This window comes from Varroa jacobsoni, unplaced genomic scaffold (assembly GCF_002532875.2).
Source record: "Varroa jacobsoni isolate VJ856 unplaced genomic scaffold, vjacob_1.0 scaffold_569, whole genome shotgun sequence".
NCBI lineage: Eukaryota > Metazoa > Arthropoda > Arachnida > Mesostigmata > Varroidae > Varroa > Varroa jacobsoni.
Window position 1 is genome coordinate 75,669 of NW_019213471.1, and position 18,398 is coordinate 94,066.

At 38.2% G+C, this 18,398-nt stretch overlaps 3 protein-coding genes across 6 annotated transcripts in view; 1 reads left to right on the plus strand and 2 right to left on the minus strand.

Annotated features, from left to right (window-relative positions):
• The window catches only part of LOC111261583 (tyrosine-protein phosphatase non-receptor type 21), a 10,453-nt gene extending 7,396 nt beyond the window's left edge, over positions 1-3,057 (minus strand). Inside the window, exon 1 of one of the 2 annotated variants that reach the window (XM_022835185.2) lies at positions 2,422-3,057. Coding sequence is in view for 1 of the 2 variants with exons in the window: in XM_022835184.2 (XP_022690919.1) it covers positions 2,250-2,289 (40 nt within the window). In the remaining variant the exon portion in view is untranslated. Of the gene's footprint in view, positions 1-2,249 lie in introns of both variants that reach the window. The other variant, XM_022835184.2, reaches the window with a different exon arrangement.
• A 379-nt stretch (positions 3,058-3,436) lies between these two features.
• Positions 3,437-12,126, plus strand: LOC111261586 (uncharacterized). Of its 3 annotated transcripts, XM_086968767.1 has the most exons (13): positions 3,470-3,559; positions 3,806-3,892; positions 4,110-4,311; positions 4,691-4,968; positions 5,245-5,352; positions 7,006-7,249; positions 7,680-7,973; positions 8,353-8,549; positions 8,697-9,048; positions 9,366-9,788; positions 9,999-10,291; positions 10,701-10,838; positions 11,450-12,126. In XM_086968767.1, exons 2-13 carry the CDS (start codon positions 3,816-3,818, stop codon positions 11,460-11,462), a joined length of 2,619 nt encoding a protein of 872 aa, XP_086824893.1. In that variant the 5' UTR covers positions 3,470-3,559; positions 3,806-3,815; the 3' UTR covers positions 11,463-12,126. The 3 variants fall into 3 exon arrangements, with proteins under 3 accessions (XP_022690923.1, XP_086824893.1, XP_022690924.1); XM_022835188.2 differs by having other exon boundaries at positions 3,437-3,528; positions 10,701-12,126; XM_022835189.2 differs by having other exon boundaries at positions 3,473-3,559; positions 10,701-12,126.
• A 15-nt stretch (positions 12,127-12,141) lies between these two features.
• Positions 12,142-18,364, minus strand: PolD2 (DNA polymerase delta subunit 2). The gene is made up of 11 exons (XM_022835191.2): positions 18,258-18,364; positions 16,466-16,669; positions 16,019-16,143; positions 15,529-15,745; positions 15,106-15,263; positions 14,795-14,978; positions 14,281-14,396; positions 13,918-14,024; positions 13,289-13,425; positions 12,631-12,799; positions 12,142-12,279 (listed from the first exon to the last, which is right to left on the minus strand). Exons 2-10 carry the CDS (start codon positions 16,644-16,646, stop codon positions 12,654-12,656), a joined length of 1,371 nt encoding a protein of 456 aa, XP_022690926.1. The 5' UTR covers positions 16,647-16,669; positions 18,258-18,364; the 3' UTR covers positions 12,142-12,279; positions 12,631-12,653.
• Positions 18,365-18,398: the final 34 nt, after the last annotated feature.

Here is an 18,398-nt window from a genome sequence, read left to right on the forward strand (position 1 = left end):
GCTGCTGCTGCTGCTGCTGCTGCTTAGATCAGACGGTGCCGACTGTGCGCCGATGAACGGCAACATCAGCATGATAAAATAGCAGTCTCTTTGTCAGAACGGCTTTGTCGCCGAAGCTTTAGAAAAAAAAGCCGAAGTGGGATCAACGAACGTTCCCTTTACTCCTCGAATAACCCCTCCTGATTGAAAATGAAATAGAAAAAAACAGTTTTTCTGCCCGAACGTATCAATGGTCTAACTGGTCTGATTTTCCGCTTTTAGCGATGGCAATGTATACAAGCGAGACAATTTGCTCACTCGCGTACCGTGTATACGATTTCTGCCACAGATTCTCTGCATAGCTCTCAAATTTGTATTAATAGATTGCTCTATCATCACTATCGTGGCCTCTTCTTTATTTTTTATATACACGTCTCAGCGTCGTGGCACCTTATGGATGCCCATATATCTGTTTTCGTGTTCTTATAGGCAATTTTTTCATCTATGGCTTCTTGAAGTAAGTCGGTAGTCGGATATGCTTGCCCACGAGTTAACCTTTTTAAGACATGCAAGGCTCCATAATCGGACGGATTTGGATCGTAAGGACAAGCGGATTGAAGACAATATTGGATATTCTTTTGCTCAATCTAGAAAATAATTGGGGGACGGCGATGAGGTCTGGCATTGTTACCAAGTAACTAGAATGCGTGCTCTCGATTGTCGTGCCAACGATTCATAAGTAGCCTAAAGAATTCGAGATACCTGATTGTTTCACTTTTGGCAAGAATCTCATAATGATAGATATTCCTAACGTCCACAACATTACGTACAAACCTATACGACACTGCCACCGAACTCAATTTTCCTCTAAGGCGGCGTCATTGTTTTACACAGACTATTTCCGGCTTACGGTAGAGCTTGCATCATGCCTCGTCTCCGACGACCGTAAATTCCAGGCAGGATTTTTTTTCGTTAAGATTTTGTAAATTATACGTGGAATACGCCTTATGGATTTCTAACTGGCCTCGAGTCAATTCACAGGGGACCATTCTTTATGCAGTTTCCGCAGTTTTTTTCAGTATCTTCGGCTATAATTCTGTAATACGTTACACGTGAAATGCAAGTTTTAGCCGACAGAGCCCTTAGACCTTAAGCTCCGCTCTTGTGAAGAGTCTCCTCCATTGCACGAATGCATTTTTGCTTTTCGGGTTCCGACATCTGGTCACCTTCTCGTAGGTCCTTACAACTCCAATCTCTGTTCTTGAAACAATTGCATTGTTCACGTACTATGCTATCGCTTGAGGCTCCTTTGCGTGATCCCTCCATCAATCTTCGATGAAATTCCGCAGCATTGTGGCTTTCGGAGAAAAACATGAATGCTAATAGTTTATTTTTGAGACTAAAAGATGTTCTTTCTTCTAAACTTATTTTCTCAGATAAGGTTCCACCAAATATAATTGCTTTCCACTCATGAGTTTCTAGAAGGCTAAAGTATTATTCAGCTAAATCGTTTATCAATGACGCGTAGTTCAGAAGTTAATTTCGCAAGATTCGCCTATCTTAAGTGTGTTCATAGGGTTCACACATATTAAATAAATTAATTAACTTCCACGTTTGTAATGAACACCACTTACATACTGAGTATGCAGAATTTACGCAAACCTAAACAAATATCTGGAAGATACAACTTAACAATAATATGATTTCCAACTTAAGCAAATTTAACGATCGAGTCAATTGCATATAGTACGTTGTAGCTGTAGTGTGCTTCGTAGTGAAAAGTTATTTATTTATTTATTTAAAAGTAAATTTTATGTAAATCAACTGGCTAAGTCGATTTTATTTTATTCATTAAAAAAATTGTGAAAAAAAATCCAAAATATAGATAATGCACATCACTGACACAGCAAAACGCAGGTAATGACGAAAAAATTTTATACCTAACTTACACATAGCAATAGTAAATGTTACAGAGAAAAAGTATATTTATAGACACAACATCCAAGTCGAGACTATAAGCCTTCACCCCTGTCAGCGCAACAAAATACATATACAGGGCCAAAACCTTTGTCGTTCCTTTAACGTGCGGTTTCGCATCTGCAGGAAAGAGAAAGCGGAGCGAGCCTTGTGCACGTGCGCACGAGAAAAACACACACAACACACATACGCACACACATTCGAGTCGAATCACCACCCACTGTGAAAGGAGTGTGTGTTCGATTCTCAGACTTATCTCAAGCAATGGCTCTTTTTCGTTCTAGAACACCTACATTTAGTCCATCTCATGGTTAGCCCTGTATAGAGGCACATTGCTGGAAGTTCCTCACAACTTTTTGAAGCGCGATAGGTCTGTCTCTGTTACTTGTCACTTAATCAACTCAACTACACTTCCCAAATCCGTCACCGACATACTGGCATGAAACGTAATACCAATAAACCCACCTCGACGATATGAGACAACCGCGGGTTGAGCGCCTCCGGTTATATTCAGTATCCGTTTCACCACTGACTGTGGAACTTTTACGTAACAGCAGGAACTTAGACCGTTGTTCTTAAAAAATTTGCAACTGTTTATTTGAAAATACTTCAGCGGGTGGCAATACTGTCGTCACCGCATACAGATTAGTTTGAGGAAAGCTGGGCTGGGTTGTGATTTAACCCGCTGCCTTATCTTCGTAGCTGTATTCACTCATTACACATTTTTGAAACAACTGACACATAAAATTCAATGTAAGCGGATTTATGAGTGACTAACCACACGCGATGTGTAAGCCTATGTGTAGGAGACAATAATTTTAAGCAAACTAAGTTTGTACCGCTGGCACTTGCTATATAGACAGTTACCAAATAATACACTCTGCGATCGAAACTTATGATACACAAATTGATGTTGCCTTTATCCGTACTCCTATGGCTGAAGTTTCTTCTGTGCTTAGTATCGTTACGAAGCAGCGATGGTACCGCAGACCTGTGCCTCTTCCTGTAACGTCTCACTTTAGAACGTCAACACGCGGAATAATACAGTTAATGATAGCCGAAAAGTACTAGTAACACTGATTTCACGTAGCTCAAAAACTATCAGAGGCTTATTTCCTTATTATGTTTTACCATATTACATATCAGGATATACAGCTTCACTTTCAGTTTTACTTATTCTTTGAGGATTCAATAAGTGAGGAGGATGAGACTAAAAAATTCAGATAGGTTCTTTTTTTTTTCAACCATTCTTTATGATTCCCTACTGATCTCGTTTCTCTATTTTCATATGATAGCTACATTTTTTGCTTCATTAAATAAAGCCGTTCAAGTAGCGCGACGAAAGGATCAAATTTTTTTCACCCATTAGATTACAGAGTAGCGCTGCCAGATCTAGTTGACCGCGCGAGCTATGGGAGAGGAAGTTTGTTTTGACTAATATTTAAAATTTTCGAACAGCGGGTAACTCTTCACTCCTAAATGATGATTATACGAGCATAAGAAGATAGTGTCTGTTCCTATAGAGAAAAGAATCTTCGAATTAGTTGGCTAACTTAGAGGAGTTTTTAAATGGTACCAATGTGAACGCCGAACAAAAGGACAGGTTGATAGCTAACTAGTGACGGATTTGCTTGAAGCAACAGATGAGTTTTCGAGGAGTTGCTCCATCAATATTAGACGAGACGAAAACAGGCATTGATTGAAGTGTAAATTTATTAGATTGAATTTATTGGAGCTATGTGAAAAGGGCTACAAAGGTTTAGGGAGTTTTGACACCTATTTAAAGACTTCAACAATCTCAGAGATCTTCATATTTATGGTTGCTGCGTTTGTTTGTCTTTGTTTTCAGCTGTGGAAACATGCAGCGACATTTTCTTTGGAAGCACCAGGCTACCTCCGACAGGCCGCCAGTTGTGTTGGGAATCCTCTCCAAAAAGTATTTGATTTTTGGTAGCTGAAGATTTTACTAATAAAGACTATAGTTTTGTTGTTTTTCTAATGAATATTCGTCTTGTTCAAAATAAGTTGTGCACATATTACGTATAATTCACCAACGATTTTGGCTGTGCTCCATTTACACACTTCCACAGTCTCAGTTCCAAAGGTGCTTCCATCAAAATTCTATAAATAGCATACCTTTTGTTTGGTTTCAGAAAGCCATTGATGAGAATTCGTGAGCGTGTCCTAAATGCTGCTTACCAGACGTACGTGGATAACAAGAAAGCCCTCTTCGTAGTGGGGGAGCTCCTATGCGGCTCGCCGGAGGCCGAGGGTCTAGAGGTCGAGGTAAATGCCGTGCGAGGAAAACCCCAGCCAGGTCCCCTAAGGTCCGCGGATTTCCTCGCTAGCTGTCGCGTAAGTGGTGACCGTTTAATACCCAGCATTTTTACACCACTTTCAGCCCGTGCAAGTTTTCATTACAAAAAATCTTTAAAATTATTATAGCAAGTAAATCTATCGAATTTGCGAAACATTTTTACAGTTTACGAGCAGTGAAATAGGCGATACAAAAGCCTTCTAAATCCAGAAGACACGTCTTAAATATTAGAGAGATGTTTTTATGATGGCCGTTGAATTGGGTTTTATCATGCAGCTGCGATAAACGCTTCGTCAAAACGGCCCTATGTTGTGAGAATCAACAAGTAAACGCTTATGCAGTTACTTTTTGTACCGAGCTAATTGGCACAAAAGACAAACTATTGGAGCGTACACTTTTCAAACTGCTTGATTTCAGTTTTGTCGTCTTGCAGAAGCGCGTGATCCGAATAACACTGTATTGGACCTCGTCGAGGACGTAAAAACAAAGCAGTACTCTCTCGGCACAGGAACCGCCGTCCTCAACTCAGCTCAAACAAATACTCTCCGTCAGTTGACAAATTTTTTTTCCCTTGACATTCATGGCAAACTCGAGGGTCCTAACTGCTCCGTGGATGTTAGCTTTGTGTGCTTTGAACGACGACTGAACGCATACAAAATCAGTAAACTCCCGCTAGCTGAAAACACGATCTTCAGGTGAGAATCACTATTAATTAATTAATCGCGCAGGTATTCTTTAAGGGTGCGCATCAATGCTCTAAATACGTCCAGGAACCACCTTTCTCGACATTTAAAAATTAGTGGCGCTTTGGAGACTGAAACCTACATGTAATACAACTAAATACATCTTCCTTGCAACTGCCAGAAATAGGCTGGCGGTAAGATTGTATTAGAAACTTGTGGGTAAACTCTGATGTTAACTCAAATTCGTATTACGAACTTTATACTTTTTTTTTTACCTGAATAAAACAGGATGCTAAGTCAACTCCGAAAGGAACTGCTATGGGGTTGGGTGCGTACGTCGAAAGGTAGCTGCCACCTTTTGCAGAAGGATGATGCAAGACAGGACGTCACAGGGGTGTAAGTTTGCTATATATTTCTTAATAATGTTTCAAACAGAAAGACACTTGTGAACGAAAGGCCGGCGATCCTACAACACACATTCATATTTGCAACATAAATAACGGCTGTTTTTAAATGTTTGAGCATTTCTTAACTTGAAAAAGCCACGCGAGGTACATCTAACATCCGAATTAAGTCAAATTCTTTTTCTAAAATATAATAAATTGCATCTATTGGAACTGTAGAGATTTTATACACTAGGGAGTGCTGGAAAAGAAAAAGAGAGCCAGTAAGGATCGACAAAAAGGGCCTAATTATAGGGACGCTATCCGATTTAAGAGACCCGATAAATGAGGTGAAATCATCCTTCTCTATGATAATGCCAGGCTACGCATGGCAAGAATAGGTAACGTTGTCCTGCAAGAACCTAAGTGAGCAGCTTTTTTGTTCGCCATATTTTCCAATACCTTGCGCCAACAGATTACTACCTCTCGGATCATTGACACTTCTAACAGTAGGATTATCAGTGAAAAGAGTACCAACATTGGACGAGTTTTTCCAGAGCACCTGACATAAAAGTGTTCGCCGTAATAAATAAGTTCTGCTAAAATAAATGAAGAGTGGCGACAAATACATAATAAATCGTTTCCTGCCAGGACTCAAGCCGAATGTCGCGCCTTTTGTTAACTAGAACAAACCCTATTACTTATGTACCGACCTTGAAGTTATTCCAATAGTATGAAGGAATCAGGTAGGTATCGACTGAAACCCTATGTTTTTTTTATTAAAGCTACTTAGCATTTTTTTTGTTTTTCAGTGTTACTTCATGAGTCGTTTCCGTTCATCGTTGGTTATAACTATGTTAAAATATTTGGTGTAGAAAACTCACAATAACTTTGAATAGTTACACGGTTCGTGATTCGCCTGGTTTGTAGCACTTTCTGTACGCCACTATTTAAGAGGACGAAGGCAAATTTCAGTTTCAAGTGCAGAAGTAGAAAATGGAGTACATGTTTCACTTATGTCATTTTTCTTTGAGCATAAGAAAACTGGCTTTATTTTATTTTTATAGCCTGTCGGACATAAAAGAAAGTCAATAGACATAGATGCAAATGACGCTGTAGAATAAGATCTGACGCTTGTCGTGTGAGATACTGCTGAGTTCAAAAATCGTAGATACAATAGCTTGTAAATATTACCTATGTGTGCACATTTTTCGTTTCAGATAGCTAATAACACTTTCTTTCAAACTCCATTGGAATACGGGACCATGCAGTTTAGTACATTACATATAACATGTTCTATCATAAGATGTATCAGAAATTTGACGACGGATGAAATATTTGCGACTACGCTTGCTCCGCAGACCTATTAACATTAAATAGAGCAGGTGATGAGGTACACTTTCAGCACGGCCAAGTAATATTATACCCTGTAATATGTCTATACCATAATGTTATAAGAATATGGAGACGCTGTTAAAGGGCCATTGTTACATATGTGTTGCGCACTTAAATGTCGTTTTTATTGTAATAGTTTGCGTATCTCTTGCGGCTACGTACACCCGCATGTGAAACAGGTTTACTTAGAAAAGCTATGTATCATCAAGCCTGGGATACGCCACAACTTCAATAAAATAAAGCTCCAGTCGTTGTGCAATTTCTCTTTTAGCTGGATATCAGGCGTAAAAACACCGCATCATCCGTTAGTTTGGCTGGTGTGTCAACACTTTCTTAGTTCGGTCCAGCCGCCGTCACCTCATGCAAGATTATATGCCGCTACGTGCGGTGGGAAATCAAGATTTCAGCAGATACAAGCCAAAGACAAAGATATCTTCGTTCTAATTGTTTTCGATCATGAGGGAGATTTAACGTTTTACACTGTGATTCCTATTGATGATGTCATGAGAACAGTGGTAAGTATAAAGCACTCCACTGTTGCCAGCACTCGCAGTCTGTAGTTTTTGCAAAATCTGTAACTTCTGCAAAATCTCAGACAAGAAACTTACTACAATATATTATTATTATTATTATTATTATTAGCAAATATTTCTTTACCTAGTAATGCACAAGTGTTTCTAGTAGGTAAGTAGAAGTTTGCCATTCCTATCAAATAAGATCTTTATTATAAAGGATAAGCAATTTTTTTTTTGTCGCTATTGAAGTCATTTCCGTAAACTACGTTTTATTTCAGAGACAGTGAAAAAAAGTCAAAAAGTATTTTAAGTACCTATCCTGTGGAACACCTAATTATTATGGAACACCTATTAGGTAAATCATACGTATTAATAACGTTGCTGCTCTTTGTCCACCACCCATTCGACCACCGTCGCCGCTGTTCCGAAGGTGTTAAGTGGCGTAGAAAAAACAACTGTGACCAGGGTGTTTAGTGCGCGAGACCGATTAGTTGACATTACTCTTGATTTGTGCTTCATCGACGATGGAGATTTTACGTTTGATGCTACGATGATGAATCAGTCTGAAAATAGCAATTCTACTCGCTATAAACAAATTCGAACGGAGCTGACGGCCGAGCGCAATCTGTCAGAAGGCGGGCAGATGTCGGCCATACAGTCAACGGAAGAAGACGTAAATACTGAAAGCTACCGTATTGCAACTCGCCGCGATGCTCCTATATGGGTGAGTGACATAGGATTACCAAGGGGCAAATGGAGTAAATTCGATTTATCACGCGGAGTTCGACGAACCGTTAACCCAGTAATGCACGGCTGTATAGTTCAATTCTTTCTTTTTAAAAAAAAACCGATCGTTGAGGGGGATTCGCCAAACTATTTTTCAATTTCAACTAACCCAACTGGTTCACAAATGTTCTACTAGTTTATTAATTAAGCTTCTTTGCTTTACAAAGCTGTTTATTTTTTTTAATTGCTCCCTATTTTCACTTTACTAAATAATTTTGATGAGACTAACTTTGATTTTGGGTCTTAATTAATTGAAAGCTTTATGGGAATTATATGAAGTTTATAGGCATTTTTATACATTCTTCCCCCTTCCACAGTTGTCGCCCAGTGTGGGTCAACAATATACACCCGCTACAATAGGTTTACAGAAACAAATGCAGCCGAAGCGCGTTCACCTGACTAGCATTTTACCTGAACGAAATCAGACCTTGGATTCATTAGAACCCCTTGGACCGATGCCATCAGCCAGTTCGACGCCTCTGGACCGAGTAATACCCTCTCAGAAAAACAGCAGGTATAATAGAAAAGCTGCATGTGAGATTTTTGTACCGAAGAACTGTATTTAAAATTCTACTTTTGCAATTGCTCTAGTATTAACTACATGAGTCATTTCTTGTTGAAGTCAATCATTTTTGACTTGATACTTTCGGGTTTATTCAAGGCTCGTATGTGAGCGACGATCTTCAGAGCGCAGTTTGGCTCCAGATTCGAGATATAGTTTTGAGAACGTCGAAAGTAACAGTCCCAGAAACGTCTCGCCTGAATTACTTGAAATCATTAGAAAGCAGGAGTTGGAAATATCTCTTCTCAAGGAGCAACTACAGATGCTTATTGTCAATAGCAACAGTAATAACGTCGCTAGTAGCAGTGATGAGGGTTCGCGTACTAGAAAAAGTAGCGGAGATCGCGATAATGACAGCAATACGAATTCTCAGAAACTTATCCATGGAGGAAATTCGCCAAAAGAACCGCGACAACATCCCACTGTAGCAGTCGACGATATCATCGAGCCAGTAAGTACGCTGGTAACGGTTTTCAGTAATAATAATGATGTATTGGGACCGAGTGGCGGTTCTGGCTGTGATATATTCCTACAATCTGCATTGATTGAATTTCTAGCATTGCAACATTAGCTATAGAGGGCTTGTTATTCGAAAGTGAAAAGCAAGGGTGACCAATTGTTTCTTGTACGACGTTCTTCACTTCTATCGATTTGATGCTAACGCTCATTAATTTACGTTTACACAAGTATTCTTTGTTTATTACTATTAGACTAAAAACAGAGCGGTATTTGCACCATGGTTTATAAATATAAACTGTAATATTTCAGACAAAACCGGTTACATCTGATGGTTATTGCCGACCCATTTCACCCCCAGAAACTCCACCTCATCGCTTTGTACCCATGTGCTCTTATGAGTTAGATACACCGAAGACATTTGACAAAGCTTGTTATCCTTTAAAACACGATACTGACAACCTTATGAACTCCGCTCAGTTTCACGAAAGTAAGAGTGAAGATAAGACGAATGAAATTAACAACCTGCTTTCAAAACCGTATAATCAACAATTGAAGTTACTCAATGAACAGTTAGATAATCAGGAAAAAAACAATGCAGATCCCGAGGAAAATGTTTACGAAAATATAGGCAATGTCCTTCAAGAGGATTACCAGAACGACGGAAAGCAGTTATCGGCTGCGGTTCAGTCGACTGGTAGCTTTGTAATGTTTCGTCTCGGGGAGCAATTCAAGGTAATGTGCTTATAGACGAGTTAGCAACTTGATATTGGACATGAGTTATCAAAAACCCATCATCTAATAATCATAGTGATAATATTAGTAAGTGTTTATTCTACTTGAAATGAACACAAAGGAGTATTATTATTATTATTATTGAAGCTTTTTTTATAATTTTATTTAAATTTATGTAAAAGGCTAATCTTTCTTGTATACTATTTTCAGCTGATGTCAACTAAACAATTACGGCATCAAGACGTTCTGCAGGATAAACCGGCTTCGGATCTTGCCTTAAATGGCGATAATGTTTGTAGCCTTGTTGTTCCTCCACGGCTGCAATACGAATCTCTCGCACTGAGTGGAACCCAGCCTTCCATACTGGTTGATCAGGTGACAAGAAAGTACTTTGGAAGAAGTCCACAGATCCCTACAACGACTATGAATAGTAACACAGTTTTCAACAAACCTCATATTCTGGGAATTGGAAAAACGTCTCCGCCGATCGGTATGTTACGAAGGTAAGAAGCATTGGTCGGGTTGTTAATTAATAAGGTAATAAAGTGGTTATATAAATAAAAAAAAGTATAGGTGATTTAAAGCATGAAATATTTATTTAAGCTTTACCCAAATTTGCTGTTAAAAACACCGAATAATTATCATAGTCTTGCCAAGGCATTGCTAAAGGCCGAGATCGTTTTTAATTAATGTCTTCTTTGTAATTCACGTCTGCTACTTAAGCCATCAGGCATTACTTAGGCGCCTAGCTCCTAGCATGAAACGAAGTGTGTCTGCACCCAAATTCGAACCCAGGCCACACGTGCCTTTAAGTTTAACGAGCAAACACGCTCCCACTGCGCTATCACAAGGACAGATCATGTTTAGTTGCATGTGAAAAGCGTACTTTTTTTGAACTCTCTCCATCTGCAGAGTGCTGACGGCCGAAGCTACAAAGCAAGTAGTAGGACAGAACGGGGAAGTATCAGTGATCACCCGAAAATACATGAAAATGGAGGACATACAACGAGTTAAAGCTAAACCCATTAGTGACGGTTCCTCGGATGAACGGTACGTGCGAAATTTCGACGAAAGAAACTCAGAAAGATTTCTTGATATCGATGCGCTTAAACGGCAACCCAAACTGTTATAGTACAATAAGTAATGTACACTGTCGAAGTAGCAGCTCGTATATCTCAGTTGAACAATTTGTACGATGGTACGCGCGATAACGCGACATCCCTGTATGTGCTGTGAACTAAGTACGATTGTGAATATATATGTCGTGTGAAAGATGAGCAAGTGAATAGTCGAGTTCTATACGTCATTTTATCACCAGGTAGGCGCGCGTTCGTATAAGCAACCTTCAAGAAAATGTAGACCTCAAACGACCATGCTCTCAATTAGTTCAACTACGAAATTCCAAAATAAAGTTAATTGTTGTACATTTTTGGTTAAATGTCATTTAGGTTTATCGTGAACGCAACAAAAAAGCATGTGTAAACGTATATTATAACATGGATATACAAATAGTCGGATTTTTTTAGGTAAGCCAGCGTGAATATTAAGTACAAATATCCGTTTGTGATCAGATCAACAATCATACGTGAATCGTTAGCCTCACATAACCTATGATTTAAACTTCAGATACAAATCAAATAATGTGATCTTCACTTTCACAGACGAGATTTTTGAAAAACGGCCGTACTACATCGAGTGCTTACCACGTGTGTCCGTGTATACCCTACACGCTTAACTATATCCCGCTAGAATTGTGCCGTACTTAAAGTTCGCTAATTATAATTAAAAATTTTGTTCCCTGATTTCTATTGAATTCACTCGTAAATATGAATTATACTACAAGTGCCGTAAGAATAAACACGAGTGGAAATAAGAAAATCTGAAAACGAGCAGAGAAATGTCATGTTCTAGAATTATGCTATCGAAGAACCATATACTTACTAGTTTTGGTAACTAAATCACTAACCACGCCTTGTGGTTTGATTCAACGTGAATGTAATTTTTTTTTTATCAAATTGAAACTTTTTAGAGTCGAGGGCAACGACCAATTTTAAATATATTGCAAATAAAAAGTCATAACATTCGCGGTCATTGTACGTAATTACGTGGAAAGCTTCTCCTTTTTAAGCTTCAGATGATGGTTGAATTCGAGATATTATGAAACCCCCATCCAACCAATCATTTTGCCAGTTCAACAAAAAAAGTTCGTAACAATTACGTCTACCACAAAAAATATAGGCTACATAGTAGTTTACGCACAACGCATATGCGTAAATATACAAATCAAATACCCGATTAATCAATAAATTCAGATAACAACTTATGCGTCTATGCTTTCTACTAAGGTCAATCATTTAGATCAGTACAAACCGCTTTATTTGCATCATTATATGAGCGTGTATATTTAACGCTTTGAATCTTCCCGGTAAGTTCACTATGACATTGAGCAGACGAACAAGATTTAAGAACATAAATTACGTCCGAAAATTAACTGAAAAACAAAATAGTCCTTGACCCGTCAGGCATGTATTTTTCGTCCATGCGTCATAAATTTCAACAGGTTCAATAGACAGGTTCATAATTTACGATATTAAAATGCCGCTAGACAATCATATTCTGCTTTGATGCCAACATAATTTATACTTGCGAAATCCTATTGATAAACAAACCGTGAAGTGGCCTGGCAAATTGCAATCAGTTAAAAAGAAAAGTTAACCGACCTATCACAATATAGTTAGTACGCAGCTTAATTAAATCCTACTTAATAGCTTTCTAGAGACTGAAGTTTAGTCAGAAATTTTCTAGTATTTACAAAAGAACGTTTGTAGAATCATTCAAGTACCACTTAATGTGCTGGTTTCTCGTTTAATCTGACAAAGACTCTATCCCAGTATCGACAACGAAATCAAGTGGTGACGCGTCCAAAGTTCGGAGGTTTACCCAAATAGCGGTAGGTTTCGATGAGAATATTGGTATGCTTATGAGTGTCAAGCGTACGTCCGATTCGTCATCTACAGGTAGTCACAAATAAGTAATGCACGGCAGTTAGGTTAAATAAAAACAATCTTGAATGAATAATATAGTGGCCAATAAAAAATGACAACAAGCATGAATGAAATTTGCTGATTATGCTTCAGTGAAAATTTCCACTGTTTTTAAGGTATTATTTTAACTGTAACCTACATATAATGCTTCCGATAAGCCATAATATACGCCATCCATATATTATGTACAACTCAGCTAATACGTACAGCGTAGTATGTCAGGTAGTATCATGGCTTTGATAAATACGATGGATACCGAAAAGCGGTGGTTTCAAAGAATGCGTCTGACAGAACTTTACTAAAATTAGTAGCGCTTGTGGCTTCAGACTAGAATTATCAACTTGAGCGCCGGCATGGGTAACCCGGAAACAATGTTATGAGAGGTTTATAAGTAACCAAGAAGTTTAGTGCTATGTTTTAAGTCAAAGAGGAACGTGTTTTCAGCTACTAGCATACCAGTGAGCTTCTCCACAGCAAATTTATCTTGATTGCCAGCAAAAAAAACATGCGGAGCCTCTTCAATAACAAATGGATCTTGTTCCTGTTGAGGGTACGCTCCCAAAGTATCTGGAGCTGTTGGCGCCATGTGAGACCTGTAGTGGAATTTTCATCGAAATGAATACAAAACGAAATCCGCTATTACCGATAATAGTTTATCATTTTCGTCAGCAAACACGAACACAACATTCGCCAAAAAAACACGTTCTGAGAATGATGATATCGTCTGTATTATGACAATACATCCCTATAGTGATCACGATACACATTCGGTTAACACTACAGAACTGGTATGTAACTGTTTATATCATCGCTAAACAAAAGGCTCTTTCTCTGCATCAAAGCGTTTACATTAGCTAAATAGCAATTTAGGGTATAATCTACTCTACTAAATTTATGTTGTGAACAATTTACTCAAATTGTTATGCTAGTTTAATCAAACATATGCGAAAATTTTTTTGATAAGGAAAAGGTATCGCATCTAGATTTTAGACTAGCCGAAATATAGACCCCGATTTTATAAGTAATAATAATAATCTCTAATCAATAGTATCTAGTAAACACATTTATCCAGAAATCCTACACACCAATCGAGAATTGCCTTGAGAACGTCGATTGGTCCTTTCAAGCGTGAATATCGAAGAATATCCGATACGTTTTGTCCGGACGATCCTAAAAACCGTACACCATCCACCTATGTCACGATCAAAAGGAAGGCGAATAAGTAGATAATCAAATAGCACTAGAAAGATGTCGCTATTCTTATAATCGAAACATTGCATCTCAACGGTTCATACAAAAAATGAATACTTTATAAATAGGAATTAATAGAAGTGTTAACTATAAGCAATGACCATTAAAGCAGTGAGGATATACGCACTTGTATTTAAGAAGGTATATATGTGTGCGCGCAAATATGTTGCTAAGCAAATAAATCGATGATAACCCACCTCAAAGGCATACGGATTTGTGACAGCTATGAAGTTCGCGTGGACGGCAGCTCGTGGGAATAGGCAGTGGTGGAGAGGCTGCTGGGGAAGCAGCATGTTTGCGGGATCATATGGGCCTAGCAAAAATATGTGTCATTCAAATTAAGCTAGCTGTTGAGCCTTTAGCTTCCACACATACCCGCATCAAGCTAATATTGAAATACACACACGCAGACTGTAGTGCCTTCCACCATGGCATGAGTCCTTTTATGAACAAAATAAGCTCTAGTAGCAAAGCAAATGCAATCCGACCAGGACAAATTGAACAGCTTTTAATCATCACGAGAAATTGAAATCTTAGTGTTCGGGTTAACTCATTAGTCCAGGCATTCACTTGGAATAAAAATAGTTAGGTATCTTTTCTAGAAAATCGCAAGAGTGAATTATTAACGTTTGTGTATGGTTTGTGATTATTTTACGGCAAATGACGGCAATCAGCTCAAAAAGAGAAAAAATAGTACGGCTGTCTTCTAACCAGGCATAATATCTACAGGGACAGTTTTAGCCAATTCTGCAAGGTACGCATCTAACATGTTCATCCAAGGGGCATTATCAGGTACTTCCTTTCGCAATGAAAACTTAGGTGTGTTGGACTTTGAAGAATTCGACCGACCCATCACCGAGTTGCCACAAAGAACGACGCGGCAAACCTTCGCCGTCTGAAAACATCATAAGTTCAATAAGTGTTGTATTTATAATTTTCACACACACATGTGAGGTATGATGTAGCAGACCTATTATTCTCTTAGCTCAAACAATAATTGCTTAAGGCATTTTTATACTGACTTTTTCAATTTCTTTGTTTCCACCAATAAATCCGCCTAGGTAATCCACAAAGAGCTGTAGGGTCGTCAAGTCGTTGGATTTTGAAAGTTCAAGGCCACTCAACAACACTACAAACTTATCCTCGGTTATCTTTGGGATGGATAACTGTTTTTGGATGCCTAGAATAGAATACGCAAATATGTTAGTTACGTGCGTACACTCGACACGCATTTCCTGGTGAAGAGTTAAAATAAAAAATCGTTAACTTCTGACAAGTTAGTTAGACAAGTGATCCTGTTAAACTGCTGAGAATGCATTATCAGTCGAGTCTCATCGTTCCAAAAAGACTGAGCACGATAAGGTTCGTCTCATATCTAGGTCAGTCTGTAAACAAATCATCTGTCGAGATCATATTATTCTATACTTTTGTGATTCACTAAATACCTATGAAACAGTAGTCCTCGACGATAAATTGTGCATCTTCTTCATTAACTGTACCCAGCAGTGCTATGGGTACGCCGGTAACCAGATGGTGCACATTAAGAAGATTTGAGTGTTTGATAGCAACCCGCTGTCTCATGTCTTCAAGAACGAGTGAGTCTTCATCCGAAGTAAAATTATCGTCGCTCTCTAAGATCCCAAGCGGATGATCTTCAGGAACCTAAGATATGTATGTAAAAAATGTTATGTATATATAAACTTGTAGCGATAACGATAATTAAGTAACGAAAAATCTGTATGATGGTACTACTACTTACCTACCTGCCTACTCATTGGAGATTTAGAGGCAGGGTTATAGATTTCTATAACTGCGCTACGTTACACTCGGTACAATATAGCATTGTGGTTCATGCTTGTACTACGCGAGGAACACGCACAGATAGTAAAAGTCGGTTCAAAGCATTGCTATCGCATTGAATTAAAATACACTTACGTCTTCAGAGATCTCCCTTAGAATTGAAGGCTGTTTGGGCATAACCTTGAATAGGGTCCCCACTACGATCGTACGAGCACCACATTCCAGGTTGCATACATCTACAATAGGTACCTTTGATTCACCTACATAACCGGAACAAATGGTAATTGTAAGGAATGGGTTAATACCGATAAGAAATTTAACTTCATAGGCTAGATAGGTGTTGCGCTTTTATAGGGATTTGAATCGATGCGTTCAGTAAATACATTATGTTGATATTTATATTTGACCTAAGTATTCCGGTTTCTCTATCTCATTATTTATTTAGGTAGGTGTTTAGGTACGTGACATACATAATTAATATGTTAATGTGGGTTCTAAAGAAGTAATTTAATATTGCTTTTCTTGAAGGATAAAGGTGATGTAACACTTGCGATTAACTGTCTCATGAAAACTGACTCATACCCCATTTTTTTTCAACACTGGCGCGTAGCATCGGCAGACATCTCTCGTACCGAACGCGGTACAATGACGCATACTGTGATTTAAAGTTTCTGACAACCATTCGATACTTTTCGGACATGTCCCGGAAGTTACATGACACTCGATGAAATGTCCTTTGTGAATAGTCACCCTGAACCGACATTCTGGCGTTTGGCGTTACTCCGTCTATAAATGAAAGTAAATTAAATTTTGTATGTTTAACTATGTAATAATGAGAATTAAAATATTTATACTGTATTATAATAAGAGTCATAAAACGCATATATTATCTAAGTTCGTGAATGCCCTCAATGTCAGACTATAATAATCTATATTTCGAATTGAAACGTAGTCGAGTTGACGATATATCATTTACTTTTTCACTCACTGATGGCATCAACCAAACAGTTATGAAGCCCATTCTTACATTTTAAGCCACGGTTCTGTACAAGGTATCTCGCGCCCTTGGTGAAACTTTAGGTAAAGAAGCTTACTTTACATGTATTGTTTCCTATTCATTTGCAAAAATCAAATACAATCCTTCTTCTGTAGTGCCTCATTTTTATGTTAGTTTTTAATATCGTACTCAACTTGTCCAATAGTTCTTGAATCAGGTTTAACTGTATATTTAAGAGTCCGATTTCTGTACTTGCAAATATTGGGGCAAGCACTGGCGTACAACCAGCGTTTTTATAAAATTTTATAGGGCAAAATGGGCTGAGATAAGACACCTTTCATATGAAGGTCCGTAAAATCTAGCTTACGAAATATATCAACTTACATTTAATATAATTTTTTAGCCCTGTCATTTGGCTATAGTGTGACTATCATCTGGTTAGAATACATACACCTAAGTAATTTCTATATTAAATTTCGCAAAAATGAAGACGCATTTCAGATCAACCCGATGTTCGGAAGAATTGCCATCTAATATATATATTCCGACTACAAGTTCAACCAAGAGACCAATTTACCGTTACACTTTTCTCTAGTTTTTATTGATTAATTACATGCGTATTATAAACCAGCACGCCGTAAATACTGGGTTAAGTCTGCCTTATGAGGTCAGGATAGCCACGTATCGTATTTTCCAGTGTGCGATCTCTCTATTATGTGGACTAGCATAAGGAATTACATGACGATACCGCAAAAACTATAGTGTCAGTGTAGTAGTTATTCCGACGCATAAAAGCACGAAGTCGTCTTGAACGCTTGTTCCAAACGCCTAGTCACAGATGTGTCAACTCACCTAACTGACAGTGTCTCACCTTACGTCAATGCCATCTTTTGGACATAAGCGAACTAGGTAAATCAAGATATACAAACTAGAAGAACGTGCGGTTCGGGTGCCATTCACTAGACACCGAAATCATCTACTATTGGATGACAAGTAAATAACAATAATAAAATGATTTACGACAAGAAGGGAAAACCACGTTTGTGTAAATCTGAGGATCAACTGACAATTTCTATTTAATCTTATTTCGTGACATTATATAGTTTCGTGCTGGCATGGTATATGGCCCTTCAGTCAATATCAAGCATGAACCTGCCTTATTCCTTGTATCACATGACACACAAGTTGTATATATTCTTTGCCAAATACCTTCCTTAGATATTCACAAATACACTCGTATATTTTGTAATTCCTCCATATACATTGTATCATTCTGCCACTTGTTACGAAAAGGCATTTTGACTTATCTATGTTTTATGCAAATTATTTGATCTACTTCTGTGCTTTTTTTCGAAGCGTTAAAAGTAAGCAACTTACAATTTTATTACGAGGAGTAAGCATGTATGGACCTGTATTGGAATTACGCCAAAATCCGGTAGGTTCCATATGTTTGTTGGGAACGGCAGTGCTTCGAACAAAGCGATCGAATGTATAGTCGAAATCTAAATTTCATTCCAC